The 17,919-nt window shown below is 41.6% G+C and overlaps 1 protein-coding gene across 1 annotated transcript; it reads right to left on the bottom strand.

Moving 5' to 3' along the window:
• Nucleotides 1–6,353: 6,353 nt before the first annotated feature.
• On the bottom strand, nucleotides 6,354–7,762 carry pou3f1 (POU class 3 homeobox 1). The gene has a single exon (XM_053327010.1). It carries the CDS (start codon nucleotides 7,760–7,762, stop codon nucleotides 6,635–6,637), a length of 1,128 nt encoding a protein of 375 aa, XP_053182985.1. The 3' UTR covers nucleotides 6,354–6,634.
• Nucleotides 7,763–17,919: the final 10,157 nt, after the last annotated feature.

Genomic DNA, 17,919 nt, shown 5'->3' with positions numbered 1-17,919 from the left:
TGTTTACCGGTATGTGTCTCTTTGCTGCAAGGCCTCATCTTTTCTGTTACTCCCCTCTTCTCTGAAGTAAACCTTGTTATTGAAGTAAGGAGGCATTGCAACGCCTTTGCCACAGTTGACAAAAGCCAGGCTTGAAGGTGAAGAGAGGGGACAACCTTTAACATGGGACTGCCATGTCCTTTTAGGTGAAACAATTAACTTTGCAACCTTGTGCAGAAGTCTAAAAGGCTTCCTTTTAGCAGCTGTGCTGTATGATTTCAGATGAATCATGAGGTCCTGAAAAGACCAATAAATAAATAAACAGAACAATTATTATTACTGTTTTGTTTGATTCGTGTAACACATATACATTTTCTTAGGCTCTTTGCAGCTTTGTGACAGAAATCCTACAAAATGAAGACAGCTGGTGCACTGCATATGATTGTATTTATCTTACCTTTTCCACTCTCCTCTTATCACTTGCTAAGGTTGTCACTGCCATTGTTTAATACCAACTAGCTCACTGAATCAGTAGTAATTGCTGTTGTTGAGTGCCTCTAAAGTATGCCTTTCTTCTCATTGTATGCCACCAACAAGAACATCTATGTGCAGCTGCCTGGAGGCAAGTTCCTGAAATATTAGTTCTTCATTCTTAGAACTGTTAGTCACAGTGACAGACACCTGAGGCGATATAAAATGTCCCTCAAAGCCATGAAAGAGGGAGACGGGCTACTTCTCTTCTTCAAAACCTCAGAGTGAGGAGCAAAGAGATGCAGAGGGGAGGGGAGAGTAACTTTCTAAAGCTGCACTTATACCCCTTCGCATATGGGGGCCATACCACGGAGTAGACATGAAGGGGGAACCCATATAGCTACAAGGCCCAGTATCATAAATAACACAAGACTTCTCCTCTCCCTTTTCCGTCTCCTCCAGTTCACTGCTGGAGTGTTTCATATGGTAACTAGGTGTTCACTGTGTGGCCACATTGTTGCCCATCTTTCAAGTGGCTCAGAGGAGGAAACCTTGAGGTAGGGGAAGAGAAGGAATTTTTGATGAAAAAATGCATTATTCTGTTCTTTTTCCAGTCCCCATCCCCCCCTTTCTGTGCCACTCACTGTGGGAGTGGAGTATTTATTACATAAACGGTAAAAGAGGAAAAGAGGAGAGGAGAACTCAGACTGGAGGAAGAGATAGTAATAGAGAGTAAAAAAAGCTACAGGTTCTTTCACCTGTCAGGTTAAAAAAGGGTGTTAGATGGAGGAGTGGGCGTGTTTTTCTCTTTCACCTACAAAGTAATATGCTGTGGCTTTGCAGAGGATGTTAATGGTCAGATCCCTTGATTGCTGTCAATCATGTTTCACAATTGACAATAAAGTTTACACTACCTACCCAAAATTAGAAAAGGGTGCATTCATTTAAAGGTTATCCTTATTTGAGTGTTAGTCATGCAACAAGTCTTTTACATGTGCTTTTTACTGAGGTTGATATCTGTTGCTTCAAGCTAAAGTTAACATGATGCCACTCTTTAATAAAGCTTGCATATTTGTCTTTGTTAATGGTTAATATATTGTTCATCTATACATTTAGATAAGTAGTAACCAATTCATTTAAGGACAGATTTTGGGTTGCTAGGTTATGAACTTGCAGGCTGCACACTTGTTGAGTTACTTACTAAATTAATGTAATATGTTATGGGATGTAGATGTATGGCTTTTGGTCCAAGTGGTCTTCATCTGTTTTCCAGGTGGAAAATCCGTGTCCAAACTGTCAATTGGAGGCCTGTTTTTGGTCAATTACATAAGGTAATGGTGAAGGAAGTCAAAATTCCACAGCCTGGAAAAAAATCTCAAAGCCATTAATTAAACCCCTGAAAGTATGCTTTCTTAGAAGGTGGTACCCAAAAACTATGCGCTTCACAGCCCACTGGCAGCTTGGCTCTCCAGCATCACCCCACATCTCTGTACATGAGGATGATCGGGAATCCAAAGAATCCCAAACAAGTACATTATTCAGCCGCTCCCATTATTTCCATAATTGCCAACATTGTAGTGGTGTTTGTAATGTGATTAATAACAGGCGTTGGCGTATAATACGCTTAATGTTATTTATCTGTTGGCAGATAGCTTGATGCTGCTAATCCTCATTCATTTGCTGTGGATCAATGCAAATCCGCTAGCGTGAGTGAAATCCCCTCCCCCTCCCAGAGCCGATGGTTCCTAATGTATTTTCCCACCATTAACCAGCCATAATCCCTGCTAATCATCACTAATCCACATCTCCTGTGTGTGACGATACTTCCCTGATGAAGGAGGCATTGGTGCTCACAAGCGCCTGTGCGCTGCTGAGGATGGAGCTCCTCTGCGAGTGCTGCCGAGGGCCCACTCAGTGCAGGAGAGCAGACTGCTGAGAGGGGAAGAGGAGGAAAAGAGAAAGGGATGAACTGTGGTGTTTTGTGGGTCAAATAGCTGGGTTTTGCTGTTTTGTGATGAGTTCTGCTCATGTATTATTGATTCTTTGGCATAATGGAGGTTGTGTCCCTCCATACGGTACAGAATAAAAATTGCATATCATCAAAAAATAACACTTGGTACCAGTCAACACAGTCTTTCTTGTCTACAGATTAAGATTTCTTCATTGTGATTTCTCGTGTACTCTACTATGGAGTCTATTTCACCATCTTCTGTCCACTCTGTGTGCTTCTGTGTTTTGTAATTCACTCCATTTCCACAGGTCACATAGAGGCCTTTGGTGGTTTGAGTGTCTCTTCTGATGCTGCAAGATTTGATGTTTGATATCTGACAACATATTTCTTTTTTGACCCTCAATAGTCAAGAGGCACAAAGGCAGACATAATTGTACAATATATAGTATAATTGTATTGTGTAGCTACTTAAACTTCAGAAAAACAACTAAAATGTGTTTATCAGCCTAATATTTGACATGAAAGGGAAAACAACTTTGTCCTAAACTTCTGTAGGTGAAAGCTGATTGAGCGTATAAAGCAATTTGTAGTGCATGTTCTGGCCACTTGTATATTAAGAACACAAACACAAATAATGGCGTTGATGATGATATTCTTTTTACATAAATTGTTGTTGCTTTTATTGTTGCTTATTTCTAGAAATCTTTGAGATAGAGCTCAGTGGCGCAGTACCTAGGTTATACCAGCAGGGGGGGCCTGTGACTCACTATTCTCTGGGTCTCGTTTGCTCCTTTATGTTGGCCTCCTCTCCCACAGTTTGACCACCTCAGCCACTGCAAAGACACTTTTTTTCACTTGCATCACAGCAGCACAAAAGGCCTGTCAAAACATTTCAGCACACTTACACTCAGCCGTGCTTTTACAGTCCTGGCAGGCGCACGACGCGGCTGCACAAATGACGCACACAAATTTATCTTTTAATAAAATCAAATTACGCACACTTGAGGAAAATATTCGTGGATACTGGTTTGTTTGAATGGTATAGAAACTATACAACCGAGTAACGATGACATGTCTATTTCCAAAATCTGACATCGGTGTTTTTGTGAAGTCTACTTCCAACTTTGTATTGCGTCTTTAACGTTTGATAAAAGTCCACTTTCGTAGATAAAGATATTAAACAGTTCTTCCACTATAGATTTAAATATAGCTACTCCTGTTAACTATTTCAAATAGCCTCTTGTGATTTGGGGAGCGGCAATTAATGAAGACAAGTTTACGTTTCTTCAACAAAACCTCAACTTATTGAAAATGTAAGCATTTTACTGCCGCTGCATCTTTTCTTTTCCAACTTTTCATGGTGATTTTAATCATTTGTAAATGAAGCCGTAAAGGTGGTTTAGAAAATTTAGATTTATTAGCGTGTATAATGAATTTCTCCATGTAATCTAAGAGTATCCCGGTCTGATATTTACAGATGTAAATGTGGAAACACTGCGCACTGCCGCTGTGGCGTGACATACTACTTTAAGACTATTTAATCTATGACGATATAAAGAAATGGTGTATTTATTGAGGTGAAAAATAACATAAAATATGTTGCCTGTTAATGTAGGCCTATATTTACTCTTATGAAACTTTAGGGCCTGCCGTTTTTGTTTATCCTATATGTGTTTTCTCTCCATCTATCTTTGGAAGAGAGGCTGATTTTTGCCTGCAGGCACAGATCAAAGATTCGTCACAATTTGCCTTTTAGATGCTTAAAACATAACAAGTGATGGTCGATGGTTTATTTAAGGGGAAACTGCTCACATTTCAATATGATGGAAGAGGGCCTATTTAGGCTACTCTAAATAAAAAAGTCACTGACTAATAATAATAATAATAATGATAAGAATAAAAAAATAAGAATAACCACTCAATGAAAAGACAATAATTCGTTATTAATATTGCACAATTTAATACTGCGATTACACAAAGATGCGAACAACGTCAGAGACTGTGTGAACTTAGCAGGGAATGCCTGAGGTAAAATACTGTTGTCTATCCCCCTTAACAGCACAAACACACAGCTTCTGATTTTAAACGACCCCCTGTTACATAACGAATCACTGCTATTTAAACTGAACACATGATGTGCTCACCACCTCCCGATGCTCAGCACACTGAACAGCATTAAACTTTATGATCATGTTTATCTTGTTTACCTGATGATGCTACAATAGACAGTAACAAAGGACGAGTGGTTTGGATCTTAATGAAGACAACAGACCATTTCTTGTATATATGTTTTATGTAAGTAATAAAATATTACTATAACATAAATATAAATGTGACTTTGCAGTCTACATTTAGCAATCAACATACAACCAATGTAGTAAACGAAAAGAAAAACATACTGAAATCCACTGCAACATAACCATTAACAGAGCTAAACAAAAAGCTCCAAACACGTTTAAGAAATAAATATATATATATAAATGGTCAGATTCATAAATGAAATCATATTAAAATATCTTCTTGGAATTAGTAAGTGTACAAAACTGCCCGGAAAGAAACAAAAACAAAACAATATCTCAGAACAAATACAAGTTTACATATTGGACATATTTACACATCGGAAATAATCCTGGCAACATTTTCTCTAAAATCTTTTTTTATTATTATTATTATTTTTTCTTGAAAAAAAAGAAGTTTCCCTCAACTGTATTGAATAGCACTGCTGTAGGCTTTTGGACTGGTCCAACATTAAGAAATGACACACAACGCATGAGATTTTTCAGATGTCCTTTAAGGTCAGAAAAAAATAAATATATCTAAAGTAAGTCCCTTACTCGCTTTCCCTTAAGGAATTATTTTCTTTTTGTCCAGCGTTTTAATATAATACAGTGGATTTATTGGACAAAGGAAACGGTGTTGTTGTAACAAGATCAAAACATATGAAAAAACACAGAGGAACAGAAATCGTGTACTGGCGTGATATTCCGACATGGGGCACTGAAGTTACCTGAGTTATTTATTACTTTTCATTTCGTATTTGACCAATCTCTCTTTGAAATGTTTTGGAATACAACAGGATAACAGGCAGTAAGCAGTGTGAGCTGACAGCGCTCAGTGGTAACAACCAGGAACCTGTAAACATGGGATTTATTGTGTTTTAAGCCTATATTGAGATCAGCTTCACTCACAATTTTAATAACAAATATCAAATTGCAATAATAATAATAATAATAACAATAATAATAATAATAATAATCAACTAAAGAATAAGTGCTCCATGCAAATAAAACAACAAATCAATCCCCCCGGAAAGAAAAGAAGAAAAATGTGTGTTTAAAATCCACATTGCCCTTTTTAGCGTCTGGTGCTGTTTGCAAATTTCGACGTGGTCATTTGAAAAGCTTTAAATATATTTTTTTAAGGCATGCAGTCAGAACTTAGACGTCCCGTTGCATTGAACATTTTTCTGAAATGTTGATTATGAGTGTTTTTCGGGTGCCATAATTTCCATCACTCCCCCCCCACCCACCCCCACCCCCTCCTACCACCACCACCAACTCCCACTGAGTAAAGAGAAAAAATGAGAGGCTTCTCTGATGAGTTACAGTACCTATAGCAAATAATGAAGAAGAAATCATAGACAGTCTGCAGTAAGAGAGACACTGAAGTTAAAGTATTTTCAACCAAAACATCACACATAATATAACAAAGAAAGTATACACTAATATTCAGAAATCTGGTTAATCAGTTTAAGCCTGAAAAAGCAAAATGTTCATTCAGTGTAGGCTATTCATCTCCAGTGATCATTTTCAGGCAACCACCTCATTCTGGTGAGCGCCAACAGTTCATGTTACACCAGGAAGAGATGGCCTCAGTTGCCACATTTAATTACTCCCCATTTGAAACAGCCATGGGATATCAAATTTACTTTATATGCATGTCTCCTCCATATAATTTTGGTAAATAAAGATCTTTGTTTCACTTTAAATGCGCACGGAATCAGTAGTAGCATTTTTTTTTTCAGGTTTTTTTTTTCTTAACATTTTCCCTCTTGCCATCTATTTGTTGGACATGACGATCTCCGAATACTAAGGTCAAAACTCATCTGTTCAACTTTTCCATGTCTCTTTTTCTCTCAGGAAAACAAAAGCCAAACTTAAATACTGTAAACTCCATAGTCCCTTTCCCTTTTCTATCCCCCCGCGGAAATACTCGGATTGTTCATGAAAACAGTCACTGCACAGGACTCTGTAGTGTGCGGTGTAGAGGAGGGGTTTCTGCTTGGGAATATACGTCCTCCATATTCGGGTGAGGGACCCCCACTGGTGTCATTCTTTTCTCTTTTTGTCTTCTGTTGCAAAACCAAACACGGACAACCTCTTTTTCCAACTGCAGAGTGCCGGCTAAAGTGCTGATTTCATGAGCAGATGGCTTTGGGCATTTTAAGAAATGATTTTCCAGCGCCCCTTTCACCCCTACTTCAATAGAGGTCCTCTTCTTTCGTTTCCTGCCCTGCGCAGCAATCTTGTCCAAATTGGTGGGACTGCCAGTGTTTGAGTCTGTCTCCTCCAGCCACTTGTTTAGGAGCGGCTTAAGTTTGCACATGTTCTTGAAGCTGAGCTGCAGTGCCTCAAACCTGCAGATAGTGGTCTGAGAAAAGACGTTTCCATACAGGGTGCCCAAGGCCAAGCCAACGTCCGCCTGCGTAAAGCCCAGTTTGATCCGCCGCTGTTTGAACTGCTTGGCGAACTGCTCCAGGTCGTCGGAGCTGGGCGCGTCCTCGTCCGAGTGGTCCTGGTGGTGGCTGAACGCTTGCTGGGGCGACTCCATCTGGTTGTCGTGGCTGCCCGAATCGTCGTGGAGTGGGTCCCGCATACCATGGTGCAGGGAGCCGGGCTGGGGACTCAGCATTGCGTTGAGATTTGTGTATCCAGGCTGGGAGTAGACCAGTGACTGGTGGCCGTTGGATGCTGGGGACAGCGGGGATAAGTGGTGTGTTGTGGTGGGCGCCCACGAACCATGGTGGCTACTCTGCGTCTGCTGGTGCACCAGGTGAGATCTGTGGTGGAAGCCGCTGCTCAGGTCCTCCCGGGTCGCCTGCACGGTGGCTTTGTGCTCCTGCTGTCCGATGTGGGTGCCGCTGGACCAGTCGGTGTTGGAGGTGGGCAGCCACTGGTGGTGCGTCAGGCTCATTGGGTGCCCCGTGTTGGTAGCCGCAAGCCCTTGCAAGTACTCGTGGTGCATCATTTTCTGCACCTCTCTGTAGGTCGTCCCCTGGTGCATCCTATCCGAATCCGGATGCATGAGCGGGTTAGACGGTAAGGAGTTATTCCTCGGAATATACTGAGCTGTTGTCGCCATGGCTCCTACTTCGAAAACTGACGAGCACTTCGGAGGTCTCCAGGCTTTAGAGCCAAAACGCAACAACCTGCTCTGGGAGGTCTTGGAAGAGCGAAGACACGCCTCCCCTCCGCTTGTATTGGCTCCTCTCCGATTCAAGCCCACTAGGGACACATTCAATAGGCGCAGGGTTTTAGAGCATGGCTACAGCGCATTTTTCGCACAGGATGGGAAGAGCTCCGATCTTACATATGTTATAGAAAAACATATGTTCTATTTATTAAATGTCTATTTGAGGGTTTTCTTCTTTTTTTTTTAAACAGGACTTTCACTCCGCATATCGGCTCCCAATTGATAGGTCGCGCGCACACAGCCTCTTTTCTGTTTATTAGGCAGAAAATTCTCATTTAGTCTCCAATTCTGTCTCTGTGGAAGATGAACAGGGCTGCAGCAGCGGGGTTTGATTAGGTTTCCCTGAGTTTGGGTCGGTTGTTTTGCAAATAACCACGTGGGGGAGTAAGGAGATCTTTTTGAAGGGTTGCCCCCCCCTCCAACACACACACACACCCATACACAAGCACTTACAAACACACACTCGTGCACCTTTATAATAGGTCAGTGATGATTATAGCGCTCCTCATTTTAAATAGATTATAAGGCGCGATGCTCCAGCTCTGCAGCCACCCACACAACGAGAGGCGTGTAAATAAGCGCTGTGATGTGTCTGTGAGTGCTGCTGTAAATGTGTGACAAATTTGAAAGCATTTGCTCTATTTCAAAGCCTCCGCGTATGTCATTTATTTGTATTGTCTCGGTAATTTTCAATGTTGTATGATCTCATCATCACCACCCACTTAGTTAAGATGGGCCAAGATACTCGCTCTCTCTCTCTCTCTCTCTCTCTCTCTCTCCCCCCCCTCCCCACCCCCTCACACACTGTGCTGCAGGTGACAGAGGTGACAGATATTACACACAATTTATTCACATCACTCAGTATCTTCTCTTGAAATCCCGATCCCAATAAAATGGACGTTATCAAGGTTTAGTGCCATATCTGATAACAATCATTTATAATTTATCATAAAACAATCTGATTTAATTTTTATGACACTGTATCCTCGCTGCCAGGATGGTGTGCAGTTCTGGGTTCCTTTCCAACCCTGGAAATTTAGATGTAACATATTCCAGAAAATGAAATAGTCTATATTCTTATATCATTTACCTCTTGAAGCATTTTTTACTAAGCAGCAACTTGGAGAGAGAAACCTTGTGTTTCTTCCTCCTGGCTCCTTCCTCACTACCTCTCCCGGTTGATCTGATTATTTTTCCCTTCACGTTTTGTCCCAATAGCAAATTACCAATTCTATGAATTGCAAAGCAGCCTCAGAGACGCGGAGGGGTAGAGAGAGGGGGGGAGATGCGAAGATTGAAAGGGATCTTTGCAAACACAATCACGTTCTTAAATGGAAATGCGGGGCTTTAAACAAATCTTACATCTCTCCCGTTCCATTCGCCTAAAACTCTGCAATCAGGCACATGTTCCACTCCTTCTAAATCAGGAGCTTTTTGGAAGGTTTTTCAGGCGCAACAGTCCCATTTTAATCATTTACCTGAAAGCAATGTTTTGCCTTTTTTATCTCTGCCGCGTGTTTGTTTGTTGTCATCTTCCCCATGCGACTATTCTCTTTCTATTTACAGGACGATTCAACTCAAGTATTCATTTTAATCCGGGACTACATGACTAAAAGGTAAGTTGTCTCCTTTCTGCCGTGACCGCGTCCTTGCTGTACTCTTGTCTCCAACCTTAACAATGTAGCGAGTGTGTGTGTGGAAAATGTTGTCGGGGTCACAGGTGCTCGTCATCATCTCTTGAAAGGCGTGGTTTTTGTCCACCCATCCTTTATATATTTATTTGGGATGAGTGGAAGACAATCCCTGCGAGTTATCTGCGCGTCATTTGAGGGTCATTTATTAGTGACAAAGTCGAATTATGAGATGTAATAAGATTATTTTAATGCAACGTACATTGCTGTCACTACTGCCGGTTAATTCGTCTCATTTAAAGAAACACTTCTTATGATTTAAATGATTTTGCAAACATTTTTTTTCTTTAATTACCAAGAAACAATCATTTGCGTTATTTTAGTTTGAACGTGGAATAGATTTGTCTACAATGGCATTACCTAACAATACATATATTTACTGATTTAAACATTATTTTGTGTAATTAAAAGGTAATAGAATATACCTCCGAAATCGGGTAAAATGCAAAAAATAACAACTGAAACTGAAAGACAAACGCTCCTCTAACCGTTAGTCGTTAATGGGAAATCTCAGCCAGGACATTTCTTTTTGTCAGTGTCTTTTCTCTGCGCTCTAAACTCCTGAGAGACCTCAGTGGCTGCATGTGTGTCACTGCTGTAAGGGACCGGAGCTCCATGCAGCTCTCAGTTAATGAAGATGCGTAAGCCATTCAGTCATTCTTGTCTCCCAGTCTATAAAAAGCAGTGGTCTCTGCCACACAGACCCAGTCTTGTGCTTTGCCATGCCAGCGAGGAGCTGCTGGAAAAGAAAGATCCAGATGCTTTGGCCCTTTTGTATAGAATATGGCCTTGTGTGCGCTGAGGTGCATTTTTGCCAGGACTCACTAGGTTTCCATGGTGCGCTCGATGAAAGGGATCACACAGAACTTGGTGGTGAATGACAGGCCGTACAGGAAAAGCGGCTGGAAATGAACACGATATGATGGCTTTAAAAAGTAGAATGAAAAAAAGAGGAAATTACGAGTCGCACTGACTATGAACCGCAGAGATGAGTGTCGTGGAACTTGGGTGACCCTTTTTTTTCTAACCAGAAATTAAGTGTGTGCACAAGTCTCTTCTTTGTATCACCCTGAAGCCACAATTCTCTTATTTATTCTTCGGTATCTCGCAAGTTAGTTTCCTGTGATGTCTTGACATTATGTGAACATGATGATACATTAAAACTGAAAACAAAATTAACACGGACAGCAAACTGACTAAACATGACGCGTTTACTGACCAAACTTAATTTCCTGCCTATACATTTTTGGGAACAATGTTTAAATAAATTGTAAATGTAGGCGTTCATTTATTATAATGAGGGGGGTCTTTTCTTTTTTCAGTGAGGCACGTGTTAATCTTTCCTCCAATCTACTTAATATGCAGCAGTTATTGTCACGACGCACCTCAACCAATAGATCCCCATCGACCCTTCAATTAATCAACTTTCCCCCTGTCTTTCTGTGCACGGGTGTCAGTACAGTTAAGATACTTAGGAATTAGGATTTATTTACTTGATTGTATTGTCCGTATTGTTGTATGTAAGAGCTGCTTGGTGGCAAACGAGTTCCCCCTCCAGGAGATTAATATAGTTTTTGTAATCTAATCTAATCTAATCTAAAGAATAAATTATGTTTAACAAAATGACTAATGACAAATCTGTGAAGAGAATTGTGAAATTTTGTCACAGCATTTTTTGTACTCTCCAATAACATGCATCAAAAATATACAGAAAGGAAAAAGATAAATGATGTCATTCATCAGAGTACAATCCCTATTTGAGAACACTTGGCAGTAAAACTTTTTAAAATGGGTTATTCTGGTCCTCCCTCTAAAAGCCATGCATATGCAAACATTTAATTTCGACATGAAATTTAATATAGTCATTGGCTTTTTATTTTTCCAAAGGTATACCTATAATAACACCCCCACATTCTTAAACCGGCCTCGGCCTCACATTAGATGTTAAATACAAGTCTTCCTCAATTCCAGGGGGAACATTTCGACCTGCCACAAGCTATGTTTAGATTTTAAAATTCATGTGATGTACTTCCAAACTACAGCGAGTTGAATAATATCCACCAACTCACTCAATCAGATAATTGTATTTCGTTTCCACGTTAGTTTTTGATAGACATGCGTAATAGGCACTAAATATGCAATAGCAAAAAAAAAAAAAAAAAGAAGAAGAAAACCCTGTTTGCCCATCCATTTTGAAGACCAAATCGTCCCGTGCTTTTCAGGTAACTTTTTTCCCTTTCTTTTTTTTGGCTAATGAACTTGGGCTATTCTGCCAGCATCCCCCTGAGAATGCGACGGGGGGGAAACGCTTCTCTTGTGGTAAAAGGTGCGAGTTTCTTCCTCTATCTCTCGGCTAATTAGGCGGGGTCTGAACACGCCAGAATGAATATTCATGAAAGGCACCGGAGCGCAATTAGTACTGGAGAGAGTTCCCAACTTCAATCCCCAAACAACGCTTGCTTGCTTGAGGAACGGGGTACCGGTCCCCCCTACTCCATGTGTGTCTGCTTCTGCTCAAGCACTCTTTGAGCCCTCACTTTTACTCTCAATTCTTATCAGCCAGTCTCCTGCTCCCCCTTTCAAAGCAGCCACCAACACAAGTGATTTGTCCACTTCATGTAAATCTGCATGTTGGGAATATGGCTAATCCAATTAGATTTCCGGATAACTTCTGAAGTGGACAAACAGACACTTCTTCTGTCAGATAAGGTTTCAGAGTTCTTTGGAGTCACTTTTCTATCAAATCATTGAATCTCATTCAAAATGTCAACATTTAAAAAACAAAACAAAACATTTTAAGACTTGTACTACTATCATGACCACTTATTTAACATTCACTCCATGAGGTTGAAGATATACATTTGTAGGAGAAACTTCCATGTGCAGAAGTACACATGCACACAACCTAATGACACATATCATCCAACTACACACAATTTCATAAGCATCACACCTCACTATTCCAAATCCTCTGAATTGCCAATGGCTCTTGGTGCACACATCTGCTCCCATCCCCTAAAGCCTCCCTCTACCTGTCTCATGGTTTGTGTGTCACACCGGTGTGAGCTTTAGCCTGTGTGGCTGGCTGCCTGTCCGTCCGCCCGCCGAGGACCTACAATCCTCTGCTTTGAATTCAAGGTGATTCTTATCCCCGACCCCCTCCTGGCCCAGCGCGTTTGCCTCTTGCCTCCATAAAGATGTGTTTATGTATGTATGTATGTGCAGAGGGGAACACGGGGAGGTTTTTCAAGGGTTGGGGGGAGATAAGCAGAGGAATTTGAGGCCAGTGAATATGGATGGGGCCCCTGCTTTTAGAGAACGCCGCTGATAGAGAGGTAAACAGCTCCTGGCCAAGAGAAGGAAGAAGGAGTCAGGAATGGTGGGGGTGGTTGATGCACTGGCATACATTTGAGGCCTAACTCCATATCCCTCTCTCTCTGTCATTCACTCTCTGAGGACTATCTATCATTACTCCCTCACCTTATTTTGTTGTTACATTGTAGAGTTTTTGCTTTTGGACAATCTTGTGGATTTAGACGACAAAGTTCCATTATCATTACGCTGAGTGTGGTGGTGCTCGCAAACCTGGTTTTTAGGCTCAGAAGTTTTTGCTCCTCAGCGCTGATGCTGCATTTTTAAGGACAGTGAAATTGGTGCAGATTATAGGTTGCAGGTGGATATATTAGAAGAGTCCATGCATTGTTTTTGTGTATGAGGAGTCAGTTATCACTGTCAGTTTTGGGAACTGTAACTTCTCTTCTCTTCCTTTTGTTAAGATGATGAGGAGACCGGTAACACTTCTGACCCTTTCTTTTTTCTTTCTGTTTCTTCTCTTGACAGATCCTGCAAGGCTGAGCAGCTTGCCAGCGTGAAAGCTTATGACCCCAACAGGACACAGCAGGAGTGAGTCGTGGTGTCTCACACATATTGTCAGAATGTGTGTGCAAACATGTTGCCTGGTATGGAAAGTCTGTTGTTCCTGACTCCATTCCAGCATGTTCAACCTTTCATTTTACACTCCTCTACTACAGCTGAGTATGAACGTGCATGGCTTTTTGTGTGTGTGCGTGTTTGAGTGTGTGTGTTTGTGACAGAGAAGGATAGTTGTAGAAAGAGGAAAACCACAGCTTGTGCACAGTTGCACAATCAATTACATAGACCATGGCTGCTGAGAGAAAATTACGGTGAATGTCTGGTTTTATATGATTATGATTCCATGCCCCTTTTAAGTTTTTAAAAACAAGTTTTCTTAATGCAAAACCTGCATGTTACTCAAGTAAAAAAATACATTTAAGTCCTGAGAAGTTGACATTTTGGAGGTTTAACTGATAAAATAGCACCATGTTGTACAGTTTTAAGACTTTTAGAGAGATTTTTCATCAGTCTAAATGGATTTCAATGATGTCTTCCTGCTGTTGCAGAATTAAACTCTGAAAAAAGTTAACTTTATTTGGTGGTAACATCATCTTTGCATTTAGGTAATTATGAGTAGGCTAGCTGTTTTGTTCCACAGGTAAGTCCTCTCAGGCCCTGACTTTCCTTTGGGGCACTGCTTAGTTTTATCCCACTTGATTGCTCTCTTGGCCACGACACAACATAGCTTCTCTCTCTCTCTCTCCGTCTCACACACACACACACACACACACACTCACACACACACACACTCACACTCACACACACACTCCGGAAAACTTCCACACTAAGGCCCCACCGCAAAGTTATTAATGAGCTGTTTAATTTTAATTAGATAGTAATTCATGTTAATGCCTGCTTAATGGAGCAAAATAATTCCCCTTGGTCACTTGGGGTCTTTATGCTTCGTTTACCATCCCCTGCAGTTATTCTCTGGCTTTTGTTTTTATATTACATTTCCAAGTCTTTTTTTTTTTCAAGCACTGAGTGAATGATGAAACAGTAAAAACGGGGAACATATGGGGTGAGTGAAGCATGTAAGTGTGTGTTTGTCTGTAAAAGAGTGTAACAGTGAGAAAGAGTGCTGTAGTAGTATCCATATGTTTGTGTTCATGTTCCCTTTTATTTATATTTCATTTTTATTGAAGCACTTCTTTAATCAACTGTGTTTGTGTCTATCAATGTATGTGTGCATGTGTGAAACTACTTGACACACACACACACACACACACACACACACACACACACACACACACACACAGACACAGAGTCTCTCTTAATGCACAAGCCAATACAGTACATTTCTTAAGTCAGACCAAAGAAAAGGTCAAACTTCATATTTAACGCTAAGCAGGGTTAAACCCTCAGGTTGAAGTGCAGGTACCGAGACATTTTTCAAGAGGGGAGGTCGTGACCTTTTTGTCCAGGCCAGGCCTCAACGTAAATTGCCCCTGCTTCATGTCACGGGTGCATCCACCACGCTGCTGCTTACCTTGGTGAGCATTTGTTCGAGACACCCCCCTTGAGGTTCAAACATCAGTAAGGCTGTGTAGGAGTGACCATACCAGCTCGGACCTCTGGGTGTGTATGTATGTGTGTGTGTGTGTGTGCGAGGAGGAGCGGAGGGGTCAATGTTGAGTCTGTCTCGGTTCTGTCTGGGTGCCTCGGCTCTAACGGAGCACTAAGCTGAGTGGCTGAATTGAGTTAGTGGCTACAGACAGGCTTTTAATTGTTGATTGACCAGTCTGAGTGCTTCCTGGGCTGGGGTCATTGCAGAGAGCAAGCAGGGAGGTCCCCAGGCCCCAGCAGCAATTTCAGCCACACACACCCAAGCACCACGGAGGGGCGGAAAGTGATGGAGAGGAGGATGGCGGAAAGGTACTTAGGACACGGCAAGGGGGATAGATAAGAGCTAAGAGACTTAAGAAAGTTTGAAAATTTGTTGTGCTTCACTCTACTTTTTATTTTTTTTACATGAAGTTTGATCACAGGCTTTACAAGGACTGTGCGATTCAAGCAAGCAAACAGGAACTGTGAGCAGAGCAGGCTTTGAGGTCCACAGATTAGCAAGTTCAATGTTTACCCCTCCACAAAATCTCAGCTCCTTCATCTGTTTGACAATTACAGATTTACTTTGTACCCGTTCCATCCACTTCTTTGCCCCTCCACTCCCTCCCTCTTTATCCTCTCTTCTCCGTCCCCCCCCCCTCCTAGCCCTCTTTCCTCTAATTCTGCACGGGGCCACAAAAGCCCATTCTGCTGTTTTAGCGGGTTAGCTCTTCTCTCCTCTCCTCCCCTCCTTCCCTCCCCTCCCCTCCTCTCCTCTCCTCCCCTGCTCTCCTCTCCTCCCCTCTTCTCCTCCTCCTCTCCTCCTCCTCCTCCTCCTCTCGGCTCACAGCAGGTGCCCGTCCTCGGCTAACATTTGTTATCTCTAATCCTGCAGGTTCGGCGCACAAAAAGAGCGTAGTAAACTCTCTCTCAGACCTAATCCCACCACTCCTTTTTTGATGGTGCTCCCCCTCGCCCTCCTCTCCTCTTTTCTCCCTTCACTATCTCTCTTTTAGGCTGCTGGGGGGACACTCCACTTCTCTGATTGCCACATTGCTTTTTATCACCATGGCCTTCAATTTGGGGGGCAGCTGTTGGTGGTGGGGGTGTCCTTTTTTTCTTGTTCTTTATACCTCAGATTCCAACTCACTTTTTCCTTTCTCTTTCCCCCTGTCTCCCTTTTTGCCCCCTTCTCCTTCTCTCTCTGTATCATTTACAGTCATTTTCTGGCAATTAAAATGGAGCGCTGCTGCAGGATTTTCGCCTGCAGTGCAACACTACAGTGCTGATGAATAATTCTTCACCCTGCAAACTGGAAAGCTAGCCTTTCTTTCATGTCGGCCCTTTGTTGATTTACCATTAAAACTTACTGCACCGTGCTATGAGCGAAGGGCCCAGCTCTGCGGGAACTGGCAAAAAGCAAAACTGAGGATGAAGCAGATATGTGTACATATGCTTTAGGGTCATTTTTTCAGCCTAGGATGAGGAAGTCTCTGAGTTACGTATGTGAGTCATATATATTTGTGTTTATGGTTTAGATTTATGGAGCCGAAGCCTTTTTATTTATATTCACTGTCTCGTTCTGTACCACTTAGGTTTTATGTTAATTTTTCTTATCAACGGTTTTCATTATGGGGCTTAGCTGTATTGTGTGAGTGATTAGACGGTCATTCATCTCTGTTCCTCCTTCTTGCACGCACAGACACACTCTCTCTCACACCCTCTCTCTCGATCACACACACAGCGAGCAGTGACTGATGTTTGGATGGAGTGTGTGGGGTGCTCGGGCTGCAGAGGCGGGGTGGTGTTGGCAGTATGTTAAATGATGTGGGTCTCCAGGCCAGCCCAGCTCTGCGCTGTTTTATGTTAGTAGCATCCTGGAGCGGACTATTCACTGCTTTGAGGACTTAGGTTTATTTGTTTATTGTTCCAGTGAGGAAAAAAAAAAGTTTACGTTTTTATATATTTAGATAAAGATACCTGGAACACAATAAAATACATATATTAGACAAAACTGATCAGTCATCACAAAAATATTTGAGTGTTGTGTACCTACAGTATATCCTGATTCTAATTACAGTTACTTATAGTTAGTACTACTGATGTTAAATCTAAATCATTGTTCCTCTGTAGAAAATCAGCATCATTGGTTATTTGTTGAAACAACAAAAACAAGTCAAGGTTGCATTTTCCGGGCAAGCAATTGAATCATCAAATAATTATTATCTTGTTTGGAGCAAAGAGCATTTTTAAGCAGTTAAAAAAAACAGGTTTAACTGCTCAAAAAATATCATTTTTAATTCACTAGAAAAGCAAAAAGTAGATTTACTGTCTTATGAACCACAATGAAAACTCTTGTGAGGCTGGATTTTTGATATGCCTTGTACCAACAGTCATTGTTTCCTTTAACTAGCCATGAATACGGTCTTTACCTAACTATAACCAAGTAGTTTTATCTACCTAAACATGAATTTGTCCTACCACCAGGGGCACTAGATGAGCACAGCACTCTTGAGTCATTTTGTTTTTCTAGTCAATTACCACCTGCAACCTGCAGTCAGAGGGCAGCAGGTTAAATTAATTTTACAGGCCATGAGTGTAGCTGGAGAGAATATTGCCCAGTTTAGTAATTACAATAAATGAACGAGACGTCCAAGAGACAGAAAATGGGAGAAGTTTGAGGAGATTTAACCCTGGCTTGAGGGGTTGAATTAGGGTCTGAGAGGAAGCAGCTTCACACCATGTCATCTGGCTGAGTAGTTATCTCCCAGTCAGTTATATGGGCTTCAGCATATTGAACAGCAAATATGAACACACGCTCGCTCTGATCTACTGACAGGCACACACATGAGCAAGCAAACGCTCAAACACACACACACAGACACAAGGGCATGC

This window comes from Scomber japonicus, chromosome 10 (genome assembly GCF_027409825.1).
Source record: "Scomber japonicus isolate fScoJap1 chromosome 10, fScoJap1.pri, whole genome shotgun sequence".
NCBI classification, from domain to species: Eukaryota; Metazoa; Chordata; class Actinopteri; order Scombriformes; family Scombridae; genus Scomber; species Scomber japonicus.
Note: the sequence above shows the minus strand (reverse complement) of the source record. Positions and strands in the feature narration are given on the sequence as shown.

Excerpts from the sequence above, each read along its gene's own strand:
- pou3f1 (XM_053327010.1), bottom strand. The coding sequence starts at position 7,762 with ATGGCGACAACAGCTCAGTATATTCCGAGGAATAACTCCTTACCGTCT.